This window comes from Hippoglossus hippoglossus, chromosome 6 (assembly GCF_009819705.1).
Source record: "Hippoglossus hippoglossus isolate fHipHip1 chromosome 6, fHipHip1.pri, whole genome shotgun sequence".
NCBI classification, from domain to species: Eukaryota; Metazoa; Chordata; class Actinopteri; order Pleuronectiformes; family Pleuronectidae; genus Hippoglossus; species Hippoglossus hippoglossus.
The window spans coordinates 23,928,596-23,941,771 of record NC_047156.1 but is presented as its reverse complement, the minus strand read 5'-3'; the positions used below and the strand labels follow the sequence as shown (position 1 = coordinate 23,941,771).

The following is a 13,176-nucleotide window of genomic DNA, read 5'->3' as shown; positions in this document are numbered from 1 at the left end:
GGACGAGGAGCTCTGCTTGGGATTTGCCTGTCTTGAATCGTTGGTCCTCACGGGGGACTTGACTCAGGACCTAATTTGGAAATTCTGTCTTGTTGTGGGACGTTACTTTGGACTGCTGGGAGTTAACCTGACTTAACTTGTTGGTGTTGATTGACTCTTCATTCCAGTCGTGTTGGTTTCAACAAGTAACTTGTCTCACAGGGGAATTACAGTATTTTTTAACCTGGACCATTTGTTTATTAACGTGGTTGTGTAAATGAATGGAACTTAGAAAAACGTTTGGAATCGGTCCAGCCAACGGGTTGCACCTACAACCGTGGCAACAATGTAATCTTATGCGGCAACTGCAACAGTCCACTAAAGTTTGTTTTTTTCATCAACAAAAGGCTCAAATTGTTATTCTGGTTTGCTAAGAGTCAGATCTCACTCAGAACTGTGCGGCAACTCGTTGTCCCTCCTCTGCTTGTTTGCTCTTCAATTTGTAGGGGCTCTTCGTCTGTATACTCCAGTTTAAACAAATAATCGAAGTCAAATGCTTCACGACATTGTCCACATCAGAAAAAGATTGAGTCGTAATAATTGCTCTCAGTAAAATCCAAACTCCTCTCTCTCTCTCTCTCTCTCTCTCTCTCTCTCTCTCTCTCTCTCTCTCTCACTCACATTTCCACCTCTGTCTTCCTGCAACAACAACAGCGAGACATGTGCAATGCGGCCAGCCTTTTGGCAAAGACCCAGAATTACAACTTCAGTCTTTTGGAAAAAACATTTTGTGGCCTGTCACAGTTGCCCCATAAGATTATATTGTATCCACTGCTGCCTGCAAAGGAAATCTATTGGACTGATTCCAAAAGTTTTGGTAAGTAGCATTCATTTACACACCCATATTTACTCATAGCCCGCAGGTTGAAAAAGACCAGAATTTCACTGTAAGACTAAATTCTAATGACTTTGAGGTCATGAACTGGGAGTTAAATCAGAACTTTGCTTGAAAGGATTGAAACACCGACACTACCGTCAGAATAATAAACCCAACATGTCACTGGTGCTTGTTGACATTTGATAGACTTTCTTCTTATGTGCTGCTTGTTTTCTTTGTATGCAAATCCTTTGCTAAAGATAAAGATGGGCAGTAAATGAAAAGTAGTCTTCAGTTCTTCCATGGACACAGGATGAATTTATGAATATCTGAGCAGCACTGAGACGTCTCTGTCCTTGTTTTATGTTCCTGTTTTTATGTTCTCCCAGTCGGAATCAGATGAAACATCATTATTAATCCTCTCCTGATGTATGTGACACAGACTGATGCAACTGATAAACAACAGAGCCAAGAAAAAGACTATTAATGTAAATATATTCAGGCGTTTGAGACACCGCAGCAAGGCAGGTTTCCCCGAACTCATCCCATCACCACTAACCTCTGTAATTAGTTTGCTGTTTATCTAATTTCCGAATCTAATTGAAACAGAAGGATGCCTCAGAGAGAGAGACAGTAAAACCGAAACGCAGCCGCCCTGTCGAGAAGGAATTAAATTTTCCCTGCAAGTGATGTATAATTGAAATGCCAGCAGCTGTCATGAAGCTGTTTGTCATACGCGCTGCCTCAACTCCAATGTTGAATTTATTTCTTCATCATCATTGGGCATCAAGGCTCGTTAGCAAACAGGAGGCCAAGTGAAGTTGTGTCCAGTCGGTGCCCGGCCAAACCCACCGCTCATTTCCCCTCCAAAACTATGTTTCACTCGTGAAGTTTCCACTTGGGAAATTACTGACGCATTTGTTCCAGTAAAGAACATCTTCAGAGCGAGAGGCAGCTGTTAAATAAACACTGGGATTTTGTGCAAATCAAGCAGTCGGTTGACACGGTTTGTGCTTTTTGTGAAAAGAAAAGTCAGCTACAGTTTTTGTTCCAGAGTAAAAATAGCTCAACAGCCAAAGGCCAGATTAGAATAAAACCTGTAAGAAATATTCATGTTGATTATCATAACGCCATGACCTCTACTCCAGCACCACCCTCAGGACAAAGTGATAGAGCTGGAAAGATGGACCTGTTATTCCTTACCTCCACCGAGGAGGTTGTGTTTTCACCACTGTCCCTCTGTTTGTTGGATCGTTGGATTTGAACAGGATTATGCAAAAAAACACTGGATGGATTACCATGAAACATGGAAGGATGCTAAAACTCGAAGCTAAAACTCAATACAAAGCCCAATGAAGCAGAGGGAAGCATGTGGACTCAGGTGATATTGTCACACTGTCCATTAACATGCTCTTATTTTGAAATTATTGATTAGAATTGCTGGACGGAAATGGTGAAAGGCATATTATTTTCTTCTTTTTTAACCCCTGTTATCCAGCATCTTCAATAGTTTCTGGAAAATCTGACAACTCTGTGTTCCCTGCAAATTCAAAACGCTTAATTTTGGCAGCATTGAATTCCCAGGATTTAATACATGTACTATTCTTTAAATTTTGAAGTGCCTCTTATCATCTGCAGTGAGCAGCGATCCTCTGCAGCGTGGCCGTACGTCTCCTCCCTGCCTCTGCTATTTGACATCCTCTGCTCTCCACTCGCCGTTCTAGTCTCATTCATTACCAACGACGAGTAATCAGTCTTTACTGCCGGAGCAAATGACTCCCCCCGGACAGATCCCCCGTCGCCCGCCTACTATTGAAATGAAATTGGATTTCATTACTAAGCTCCTATTAATTCAGAGAAGTCTTGTCTGCTGATGGAGGGTCCACTCCAGCAGTTGGTTTCCTCGTCCTCTCTTTCTCCTCTCTGTGATCACAGAGCACCACGACTCCAATAACAGTCCTTTTTGGAAGGACTTAAGAGTTTTCAAATAAAAGTTGATGATGCATTTTCCACTCTGTTATTCAACCACAACTAATGAGATGGAGGCAGATGTATTTTTCTGATGATGGGTAACATCCTGTTCGTCCTGTTGGCAAGGACAAACTCCACGAGCTTTGGGTTGAAAAATAAAGGTAAACACACAGAGGCAGAGGGAGCTCCACTTAAATGGAAATGAGTTTGTAAACACTCTGCTGTTGTTTCTGCTTCACCCTCATGTTTCATGTTTTATATCATTTATTATTACTCTGTGGATAATTATTAATTATGATTATTTTAATCGCACCAGCGGTCTATTCCCCACAGACTGGATCTCTAGAAGCCCACTGTATGAAAGCTCAATGCATTCATGAAGAAAAACACTTTCAAATTTATCTTCGCAACAGTGATTAAAACTGGGGTTGGTAATCAATTCACGTAAAATCACACATGTCCGATCACACAGTTTTTAGGGGGGGGGGGGGTCAGTGCGAGAGACGAGCTGAATTATGAATTAATGCGAAGCTATGAAGAAAGATTTGACTCATTGAAGAAAGGTATTGAACATTATGTGGTGATCAGTGTTGATATTGTGGCATTTCAAACCAATTGACGTTTAAACTGTAGCGGGTCAAACTCGTCAGCTGAGAGGGAGAGATTTGATTTTCAAACCACTTATTTGCTCTAAAGAAAATTCAATAAAAAAAATCTTGTACATAAAATAAATCCAATTAAACTGTATTTATATACTTAGTTAAATCAACTAACTCAGAATAGGACCAAAAACCAATGCATCATTCTCCACAGAACACAACTTTCATTTGAGGCACCACATCTCCTTAAACGCTGAAATTGGTTTTCAGTCTTGCTTTTATCATACTAACAAAAGTTAACATTTTTCACTTGACCTAACAGAAAATTGAAAAGTTGACATTTCATTTTCCTATTGCTGTTGTACCTGTAACCCAGAATGAACATTTGTTGAGAAAAAACCTCACCAAACAAGACAAACATCTGAATCAAATCTCCAGCCCTCAACGGTGGTTCTTCTGATTTAACACTTTTACCAATAAATAATGCATTGTCTTACCTACCATAGTGCTCAGTGAGTAATCAGCAACATTATTCACTTTCAACAAGAAACCAACATCACATTTGAAGACAGGAGCAATTTTTGCATCAGGAAAAGAATCCGTAGCAACAGGCTGAATCCGTCCATTACAATGAGCAGCAGTCAGTAACAGTTCATTCTTGAGGCTGATCACCCTGACTGACCTGTTCCTCAAACCTGAGGCCAGACCAGCCGCATCGTCCAGGTGAGGACCACACACCTCAACCACACGGCTCAGTCTCTTGGCGTCGAGCAGTCCTGAAGCAGGGACGGCCCTGCTTCACTATGGTGACGGGTCCGTAACCACGGGCTCTTTAAGAAGCCAGAACAGAGAGTCACAGTTCTTTGGTCTTTCTTTTTGGAACAGCCCCCACACTTTAAACAGTGCTTTATAGAAAGTGGGAAAATAGTCCAGTTTAAAACCACATAAATCCATTGAAAACAGCGAATTAGCTAGACCCAGCCCATCACACTAGCTACAGGTCTCCAGACCAGATCTGCAGGTCCAGTCAGGAGTGTTTGAATAAACTGAAGAATGAAAGCAGAACCCCTGCTTGCCAAGTGGACAAGTCCATGTAAAATCCAAAACGACCTTCAACTTTTTCTAAAAGATTGTCCCAGTTTTTAGAAGAGAGGGTCTCGTCTCCAAGATGACCTCCAAGATATTTAATCCCTCCCGCCTTCCACACCAACCTTGGCTGTAAAACAAACCTTCAGTCTGTCACCAACTGCTAATGCTTCACTTTTTCTCCAGTTAACTTAAGCAGAGGAGAGTTTACCAAAGTTAATTACATTTTCATTAAGAACATTAATAGCATGTTGAGTTTTGACAAGAACAATTACCACATCAGCATATGAAGACAATTTTAAACCATTTTCACACTCAGGAAAAGAGAAACCAGACGAATTAATCCTTTGTTTGTGCAGAAAGGGCAATGAGAGAGTATAACATAGAGGGCAACCCTGTCTGACTCCCCTCTGAACCTTAAACAGAGCTCTCAAACCACAGTTAATCTTAAGTATACTCTCAATGTCATTGTACAAGACCTTGATCTTCTCTAGGGGATCAGAGCTAAACCCAAAAGCTTACAGCCTCGGCCACAAGTACTCGTGTTCAACACACAGCTGAACCAGAGAGGTCCAAATGTCCCACATCTAAGTAATGATGTCAGAATATGTTTGGTCTACATGAATGACCTGCTCCATCACTTTTCATTTTATAGTCTGTACAGAGTAAAGACACAGGGCGCCAGTCCTTAATATCCAGGTCGCCTTTTGTGAAGGAGGGTGAGGACAGCTCTCCTGCAGCTCAGAGGCAGAACTCCCTTAGAACATACAACAAACCTTCGCCGATAACAGGCCAGAAAGTCTTGTGAAAATCTGCAGGGAGACCATCTATCCCAGGAGCCTTCCTACTGCGCCTCCAGCTCTGCGTTGTCCTCCTCAGAGACCATAGGAAGGCCTTCATAGAGAGCGCCACCTCTGGTTCCTGCTTGAACTCCGTCTTGTAAACTCCTGATGAAAACCAACAACACACTGACGAATCTCAGCAGACTCCTGTGGCCATTTTTACGTTCCACAACGAAGAAAAAGTGACAGGGAGCATTTCTGCAATGTTCTGAAAGCAAGATCGAACCGGAGCGCCATGAGCATAAATACCCAGCAGGTCAGACAGAGCTAATTCTTTGCTTTTGAGAACTTGAATGTGTTCTCGTTCTCCTGCAGAGTCTGCTAAACCCTGCAGCTCCACCACTTCTCTCTCCAGAGCTGTCATGGACCTGGCCATGTCCTTTGTGACATTGGCTGAAGGCAAAGCTGTTTGATTTGAACTTTACACACATTCCACCACTGCTGTGAGGAAATGTTCTCAGATTTAGCTTTTGTGTGGATATGCCAAAAACACCTGAATACATTTTTAAAAACCTTTATCCGACAAAAGAGTGGTTTTGAACTTTTACATTATACATCTAAAAATCAAACACTGTACGAGGAAATGATCATAAAATACCAACCGGACTTATAGAACAAGTCAAGTCAAGCCCAAGTCTGGCCAGGGATAACAGATTATCCTTGGAGTGAACCCAGGTGTACTGCCGCTGTCTCCAAACATCACACAGTTCAAAGGTTTGTACGAGCTTCATGAGACAGCTCTTAGAAGCAGAGTGAGGTTCCTGATGGTTCCTGTCTACCACAGAGTTTTCCGTGCAGTGAAAGTCACCACCCAGAAACAGATACTCGTCACTGCAACAATTATGAAGAGCCTTTTTTTAACACATCCAGAAAAACAAGTCTGTATAAAACCTACAGTTGGAACATTAACATTCATAAATACTATTTTTATTTTCTTAAATTCAGCATGTATTTATAACAACCGACCTGGAATGATTTAATCAACCGTGCAGGACAAATTTAAGAAATCTATAGACAGGAGAATAAATCAGGGAAATACTCTCAGCAAGGAATAACTCATTTTAATCAGAGACACTAACAGTCAGTGTCGGGCCAGCTCCCTCTCCAACAACTCATTCCTCAGAAACGGCAGCACATTAGAAATGATCTCTTTCTTTGCAGCGTTAACACGAGATAACACCGGAGTCAGTGGTACACACCAGAACACTGTTGCGTCAAAGAGAACACACACATCCAAGATAACTAAGCAGCTAGTCTGACATCATAGCACCAGGCTTTCCAACAAGCCACGCCCCCAAATATTGACTGTTGCTATAGCAGCGGTAGCTACCTTGGGAAGCCATGGGTTCTTTTGACTTCATGTGACTCTGCACCGCACTGATTTAACGTGATGCATGCTGGTTAGAAATTTTGTCTGACTTTTACCAGCGCTGCAAAACATCACCATGTCACATGACCTTAAAATATTGTGGGAGCGAGTCAGCTGCAATCAGACCGTGCAGTTGTTCTCCTTCAGCTGCAGCACCTGGGTGCATAAAAAAGTACATAAAATGACGGAAACTATCGTTGTTAAACTTTATTCAACATTCAACGGCCGCAGTAAACACCAGAACATGTGCAAACTGCATCATCATTATAACATCTGTCAAAACCACGCATGTTCACAGTAAGACAAGCTGGAGGGTTTTACTTTACATTTCTTCTTCACCCCTTTAAAAGTCCTCTCATAATTTGTCATTAGGGTACAGATTTTATTGCTGCAGCCGGAGGAACTGTACTGTGATCACTCTGCAAGGACTCGGCAAGGAGCTGCCTTTGGGCAATCAAAAACACACATTCATTTTTTAACATCTGCTGTGGAGAAAGAGTCACTTTGCTGAAAATCTTTGTTCAAAAGCCTTCAAATGTCGCAGGCAACGACAATTAAAATGGAAATGGGAATCTGTGGGGGACTAAAGACTAAAACTTATCCAAGTTACACACTTTCATTCTGGTAATCTGGTAACAAGATTCTTGATTAAAAAGGTTTGGAGAAGGCGTTGCACAGTCTGGAGAAGAACCTGCTGATGGCGCTGGATCTTGATGGTGGTGTCACAAGCAGATCTTTGACGACAGAGACAATATATTTGTCCAGTGTTGGGTCTTCCATTTCCAATTCTGACAGCACACTTACAACCCCGTGCCACTTTTTGCAGATTTTTTTGAAAACGGCTTTGTCAAGTTGTTTCATCATTTTTGGGGTGATCTCAAAATCTTCATCCTTGATTTCGACCCATATGTTTTCGAGTAGACGCTTGATGATGGTGTTTGGTGATCTGAGAGTGTTCGACAACTTTGCTTTAGCAAAGATCCTCGAAACCAGCTTCAGAACAATTATCCTGATGGGTAATTTCCTTCCTTCCACTGTTGGTTCTTGCTCTTCTCTGTATTCTTCACTGAATTCAGGAGTGGTCACCTTGCTTTCTGAGCCAGACCCGTTACCAGGTGCCGAAGGCAGACTGGCCCCACCGATCGGGCCCTCTGACACAGCTTTTTCTAAACTATGTGTTATCACCGTGGAAGTGAGAGTTTCTGACTGTGTGTGAAGCCACCACCTCATTACTCCAAGGAAACACCACACAATGGCAAGGATGTCAGCTGATATTATAGCACGTGGCGGACAAACCGTTATGCTTGTGCACCGTGGTTGTGAGGCTTTTGGTCGTGAGGTCATCTTAAATCTCATCCTATCTATGTGATTGTTTAGGATATTATTCAGCTTGTTGGTTAACTCGAGGGTTTCACCACTGAAAATATCATCCATCCATTGAGACCCATTCTGCCCCTGCTGTATCTCACCAACTGCTGTTGGAAGCAGAGCGTCAATATCACTCGTAACAGATTGCATTGACTGCCTACCCAAAACCTTGTCAAAGGCCGGGTTGTAAAGGCTGTCAAAGTACTTGTTATTCAGTCTGCCCACAATACGACAAATGGATGCTTGGGCAAACTGCTTTGCAGCGATTGTCCTAATCCTTTCAGACACTTTCTTCAGAGAGGGTGTGCTCTGGGCTGTTTCTGGATCATCTTTGTTTTGCGACATGATTTCATCCACAATCACCTCAGCAACGTCATCTGCAACATTCTTAATCTCCAGAGTGGAGCCAGATTCCAACTGATCATAATCATAGTCGGATATTTCATCGTTAGTAGATTCTGTGTATTGAGAGACCTCCTCCTTAATGATCTCCTGGACAGTTGTGGATGTTGCAGACAGAAGACTTTCCCTGTCTTCTGAGATTGTCTTCTGGGATGAGGATGATGACTGACTGTCATCTTCATTGACCAGTTGGTAGACCTTCTTTTTGCTCTTAGAAGGTGCACACATACTTTTCAGATTCCTCATGAGTCCCTTGATCATTTTGCCGGCCTGTTGAATCATACCTTGTAGTCTTTTTGGAGGTGTGACACGAGGAGTAGTTGCCTTCACACTGTCCACGCCCATGGAAAGGACAGAGTTGACACACTCTGCAATCTCTTTAGCAATCAACTGGGTCAAATTCTCTGAACTTACAAGATTGATTTCATCTGGAACGTCAAGAGCCTGAGCAAAAACCTGAGGAAGTGTGTTGCCCAAAGAGCAAATCACACTCTTCTCAGACACAGGCACAGCTGTGCTCTCAAGATCCTTTAGGATGGATTGTGTCATCAAAATGACAATTTCCAGCAGTTTCTCTCCGAGTATGGTCATTGTGGCCACATCAGGTTTGCCTTTTTTCGAAAGATTCCATTGTTCTGATGTCATGCCTTGGAAAAAGGACGTCACAATGGGCAGAATGCTGTCGATGTCCATCTTCATGTTTCTGATATTGTTTTTCAATACTCCTCTTATTGGCTTAGTTTTTAAAAATCGTACTATTCCTGTCGGAAGTGCTCTCTCTGTTCTCCGTGTACTACCCCTACCATACACTGATCAACTAGGACAAAGGAGATATCAGAGATGAGATTATAGCACACACCAAAGAGAACACACACATCAAAGAGAACTCGGTGCTAAAGCCTGGTGCTATGATGTCAGACTAGCTGCTTAGTTCTCTTTGGTGTGTGTGTACACACCATAGACTGTATATATAATGGACGTAGGGTCCGTGACGTCACCCGTTGGTTTCTGAAGAGTGAAAATTAGGCTAGTAGTAGGCGTTCACCCGGCGCCATCTTGCCGGTGCTGACTCCTCCTAGTTCCTGGCTAACCAATAAATGGGCAAAGAGGAGGAGCGCGAGTGAAGACTGACAGCTGAGCCACGCCCGCAGAGCTCAACGTTACCTGGTTAGCTCAGGCTAAGGAGCTAGGCTACATGCTACCTGCGGCTGCTAACCGGCTAGCGCTGCGGTGTTGTTGCTTCAGGATGGTCGCGATGTTTACAACGAACTCACTAGAGGTAAGTAACCTTGAAACTACACAACAACAAAACCGATTGCTTTATCTATTATCATAATCATTTGCTTACATGCCTCAAGTGGTTTTTAATATGTAATTGTTATAAAAGTTACCGTTTATTTAACACGTAATGAACAGATTGAAGCAAATTAACTACACTACTACAGAGTCGTGTGTTTGGTTGTGACTTGATTTTAATAAGTTAATATGAATACACTACATGTGTAAGTTGCATGTGATAGTAACTATATGTTTCACAAATGTTGTGATACATGCTGGTATAACCACCATTACTATTGCCACCTTGTTTATTTAGCCTGTTATGGAATTTACAGTGAATTAGACAGTTTAGATAAGATTATAATCTCCACACACCACTGTTGGTTCTCATATTTATTATATAATTATGTTTTCACACTGAGAGAAGTGGAGAGACTTGATGTGGACTGTTATCAACAGCTCTGTGAGAGATTATCACCTTGAATATTACAGATGAGGTAGAAAGACATTTTATCTATCTGTACAATGTTTTATTTCTTTCAGTACATTACATTTCATTTAGCTGATACTTTTATCCAAAGCGACTTACAATATGTGCATTTAACCATGAGGGTACAAACCCAGAGCCCAGTACATTGGTTCTGTCTGAAATCTGTGGTGCTTCCACCTGCTGAACACAGAATACACTGTAAGAACCAGTCTTTGCTGGAACATACACAACATAAAACAGCCTTTTATAGTGAGTTTCTTCTTTTCATTAGATGAAGCACAGCAGCACCTGATGTCCTCAGCATCCACTGTGGCAGCAGCAACATGGTGGAGATCGGCAGCTTCAGGCTGGTCAACATGAGGACGACCTGCACCAGCTTCATCTGCACAACACTTCATGTTTTCCTCCCTTAACTAAAGATGGCCTGCAACTGTTTAGAGTTGGCAGTCATTGCTAAGTGTCATGGATAATAGAGTTAATTTCTATATTCATTATGGTTGGTTAAAAAAATGAACACTTATCAGAACAATGTTTATCTTTTACGTTCTGATTTGATACACTTTAGATAAAAACCCAGTGTTTTATTTTTCTTCTTTGCCATAAGAGACAGAACACGGTCAGCACAGCTGTGTCCTTCAGGCTCGTCCGTCACTAATAAAATGACAGGAAACATAAAAGTATGGCATTATTGTAGAGGAAGTGTTACTTATGAACAAAGTTTGTATCCTTATTTTCTGTGGATATTCAACTATGTATTTGAATATGGTTTTGGATTAAACAGTGCACTACCAAGACAATGAATGTACAGTATGGAGTTCTTCCACATTAATAGTATTGCATTTATAATTTAATGCATTATGTATTATGTGCAATACTTTGCTTTGATTGTAAGTTATGAAAACAGGTCTGTACCTGGAGTCATTGTTGAAGTGATGACTCTCAGTGTTCAGTCTGGTTGGATTCCAGTTGTGTCTCATGTTGGACATCCACAGGTGCAGGCTGTCTGAGTCACCTAGAGGAACATTCAACACAAATACGTAAAGTCATACATGTGCCAGGTTAACTCCTTAACAGACTTTTACATGGTAAAAATAAAAGTTTATTACTTCAAAGTTCATCAGATCATAATCATTTCAGCTTAGGAAATATGTGGTGGACATCAGCCTCTTCTCTATGTGAATGTCTATTCTAGTAAAGTTACACTTCCTATAATTTATTTATGTGACAAAAAAATACATTATTCTGCATGTCCACTTATTTAACACAATAATTCAGTAAAGTCTGCCTAAGATTAACGATGTAAAAACTGAATGTAGCCGACAGGTTTAGTTTTCACTAACACGTTACAACACATCAACACCAATACTCTGAATAAAGAGCTTTAGGAGACGTAATGCTACTTTAAACAGCTGCTCTTAAAATGCAGATGTGACTTTAAATACTCACGTTTCAGTTGATCACAGTAAATCTGTTTCTGCAGAATAATAATCTGTGTAACGTAGTCAAGTCAAATGGGTTGGCGAGTGAAACAACTTTACATAACATTAGATATCTTACGTGGTGGAGCTTATTCTCCAAACACACACGGCTAGCGGAGCTAAGCTAACAAGCCAGGTACAGAGACACCGATACCTGCTCATCACTACTAACACTAACACATACATAAAATAAACTTTACTTACCACAGAAACGAGAGCGCAGACGTCTTTAAGTTCTCCGTCCGGGGAACAAGCCGAACATCAAACCGTATTATTCATCCGATATGTGAGTGAAACCTCTCCACAGACTCAGGTCCTGTTCGGTGACGGGGGTTAGCCTGTTAGCCTGTTAGCTCAGGTGAAGCCGAGCAGGCAACAGGCTAGGAGCTGGAGTCGCGAGCTCCTGTCCATCAAGTGATAATTATTCATAATATCAAACCTCTATATAATTTAAACGAGTGAGTTAGAAAAAAATTCGTCCCCCTCAGAGTTGTCATGAAGGAAGAACTAAGTGATTGAGACTAAACCCGTTTTTTGAACCAGGCTGTAAACAGGTTTAATTCTGCTCTAAAGTCGGGCTTTTTAACATGGGAGTCAGTGGGAATTGACTCCTTCTTGGAGCCAGCCTCAAGTGGCCACCCAGTGAACTGCAGCTTTTTGCACTTCCGTATTGGCCTCATCGCTCAGCCCGGGATGTTGCCCCTTGTGTTCCCTGCATCACACCTCCGCTTTCAACCAGCTGATTCACTGTATCTGTGCTGTCCAGGAAAATGACGTCAGCACTGTTCATTCTGGAGGCAGACTTCACACTGCCATAACCCACAACTGCACCAATAGCAAGGCTGCACTGCTCCACTGAGACACTGACAGCGGGAGAAAGTTTGATGGCATGTCCGGGAGTGAGTTTCTCCCACCAGGAGACGTGTCACCATTGTACCCTCCACAAACGCTCTCTGAAGCTCTCGAGCCTATCAAACAACAGAGTTTGGTGTTTGAGTGAACGGATGGACTTTAAATCTCATTCCATCAGACTTTTATGTGTTTGATCATTTCATTGATCATTAACCTGGCAGTACTTTGTCTCTGTTCCAGGGTTGGAGAAAGTCGGCCGTGACTCCACCTACGAGCAGGAGGGGAAGGTGCAGTTTGTGATGGACGCCGTGTATGCCATGGCCCACGCTCTGCACCACATGCACCGCGAGCTCTGCGCCGGATCCCCCGGGCTGTGTCCGCGTATGGCCAACATCGATGGCAAAGAACTGCTGGCTCACATCTGCACCGTTAACTTCAATGGTAAGAGCAGCGGTGGCCTCATCACTCACTTCATCATTCTCCATCACATTTATTTTGTGTTTTTCAGCTCATTAATATAAACTTCCTTTGCATGCCAATGTTGCTCCCAGGTCTTCGACTTCATGTTTTCATTTCAAATGAGTT

General features: G+C 42.1%; 1 protein-coding gene across 2 annotated transcripts in view; it reads left to right on the top strand.

Annotated features, from left to right (window-relative positions):
* The window catches only part of grm8b (glutamate receptor, metabotropic 8b), a 137,689-nt gene that overhangs the window by 87,255 nt on the left and 37,258 nt on the right, over positions 1-13,176 (top strand). For both annotated transcript variants that reach the window (XM_034588738.1, XM_034588737.1), the window contains one exon: positions 12,832-13,032. In XM_034588738.1, the coding sequence (XP_034444629.1) occupies positions 12,832-13,032 (201 nt within the window). The remainder of the gene's footprint in view (positions 1-12,831; positions 13,033-13,176) is intronic.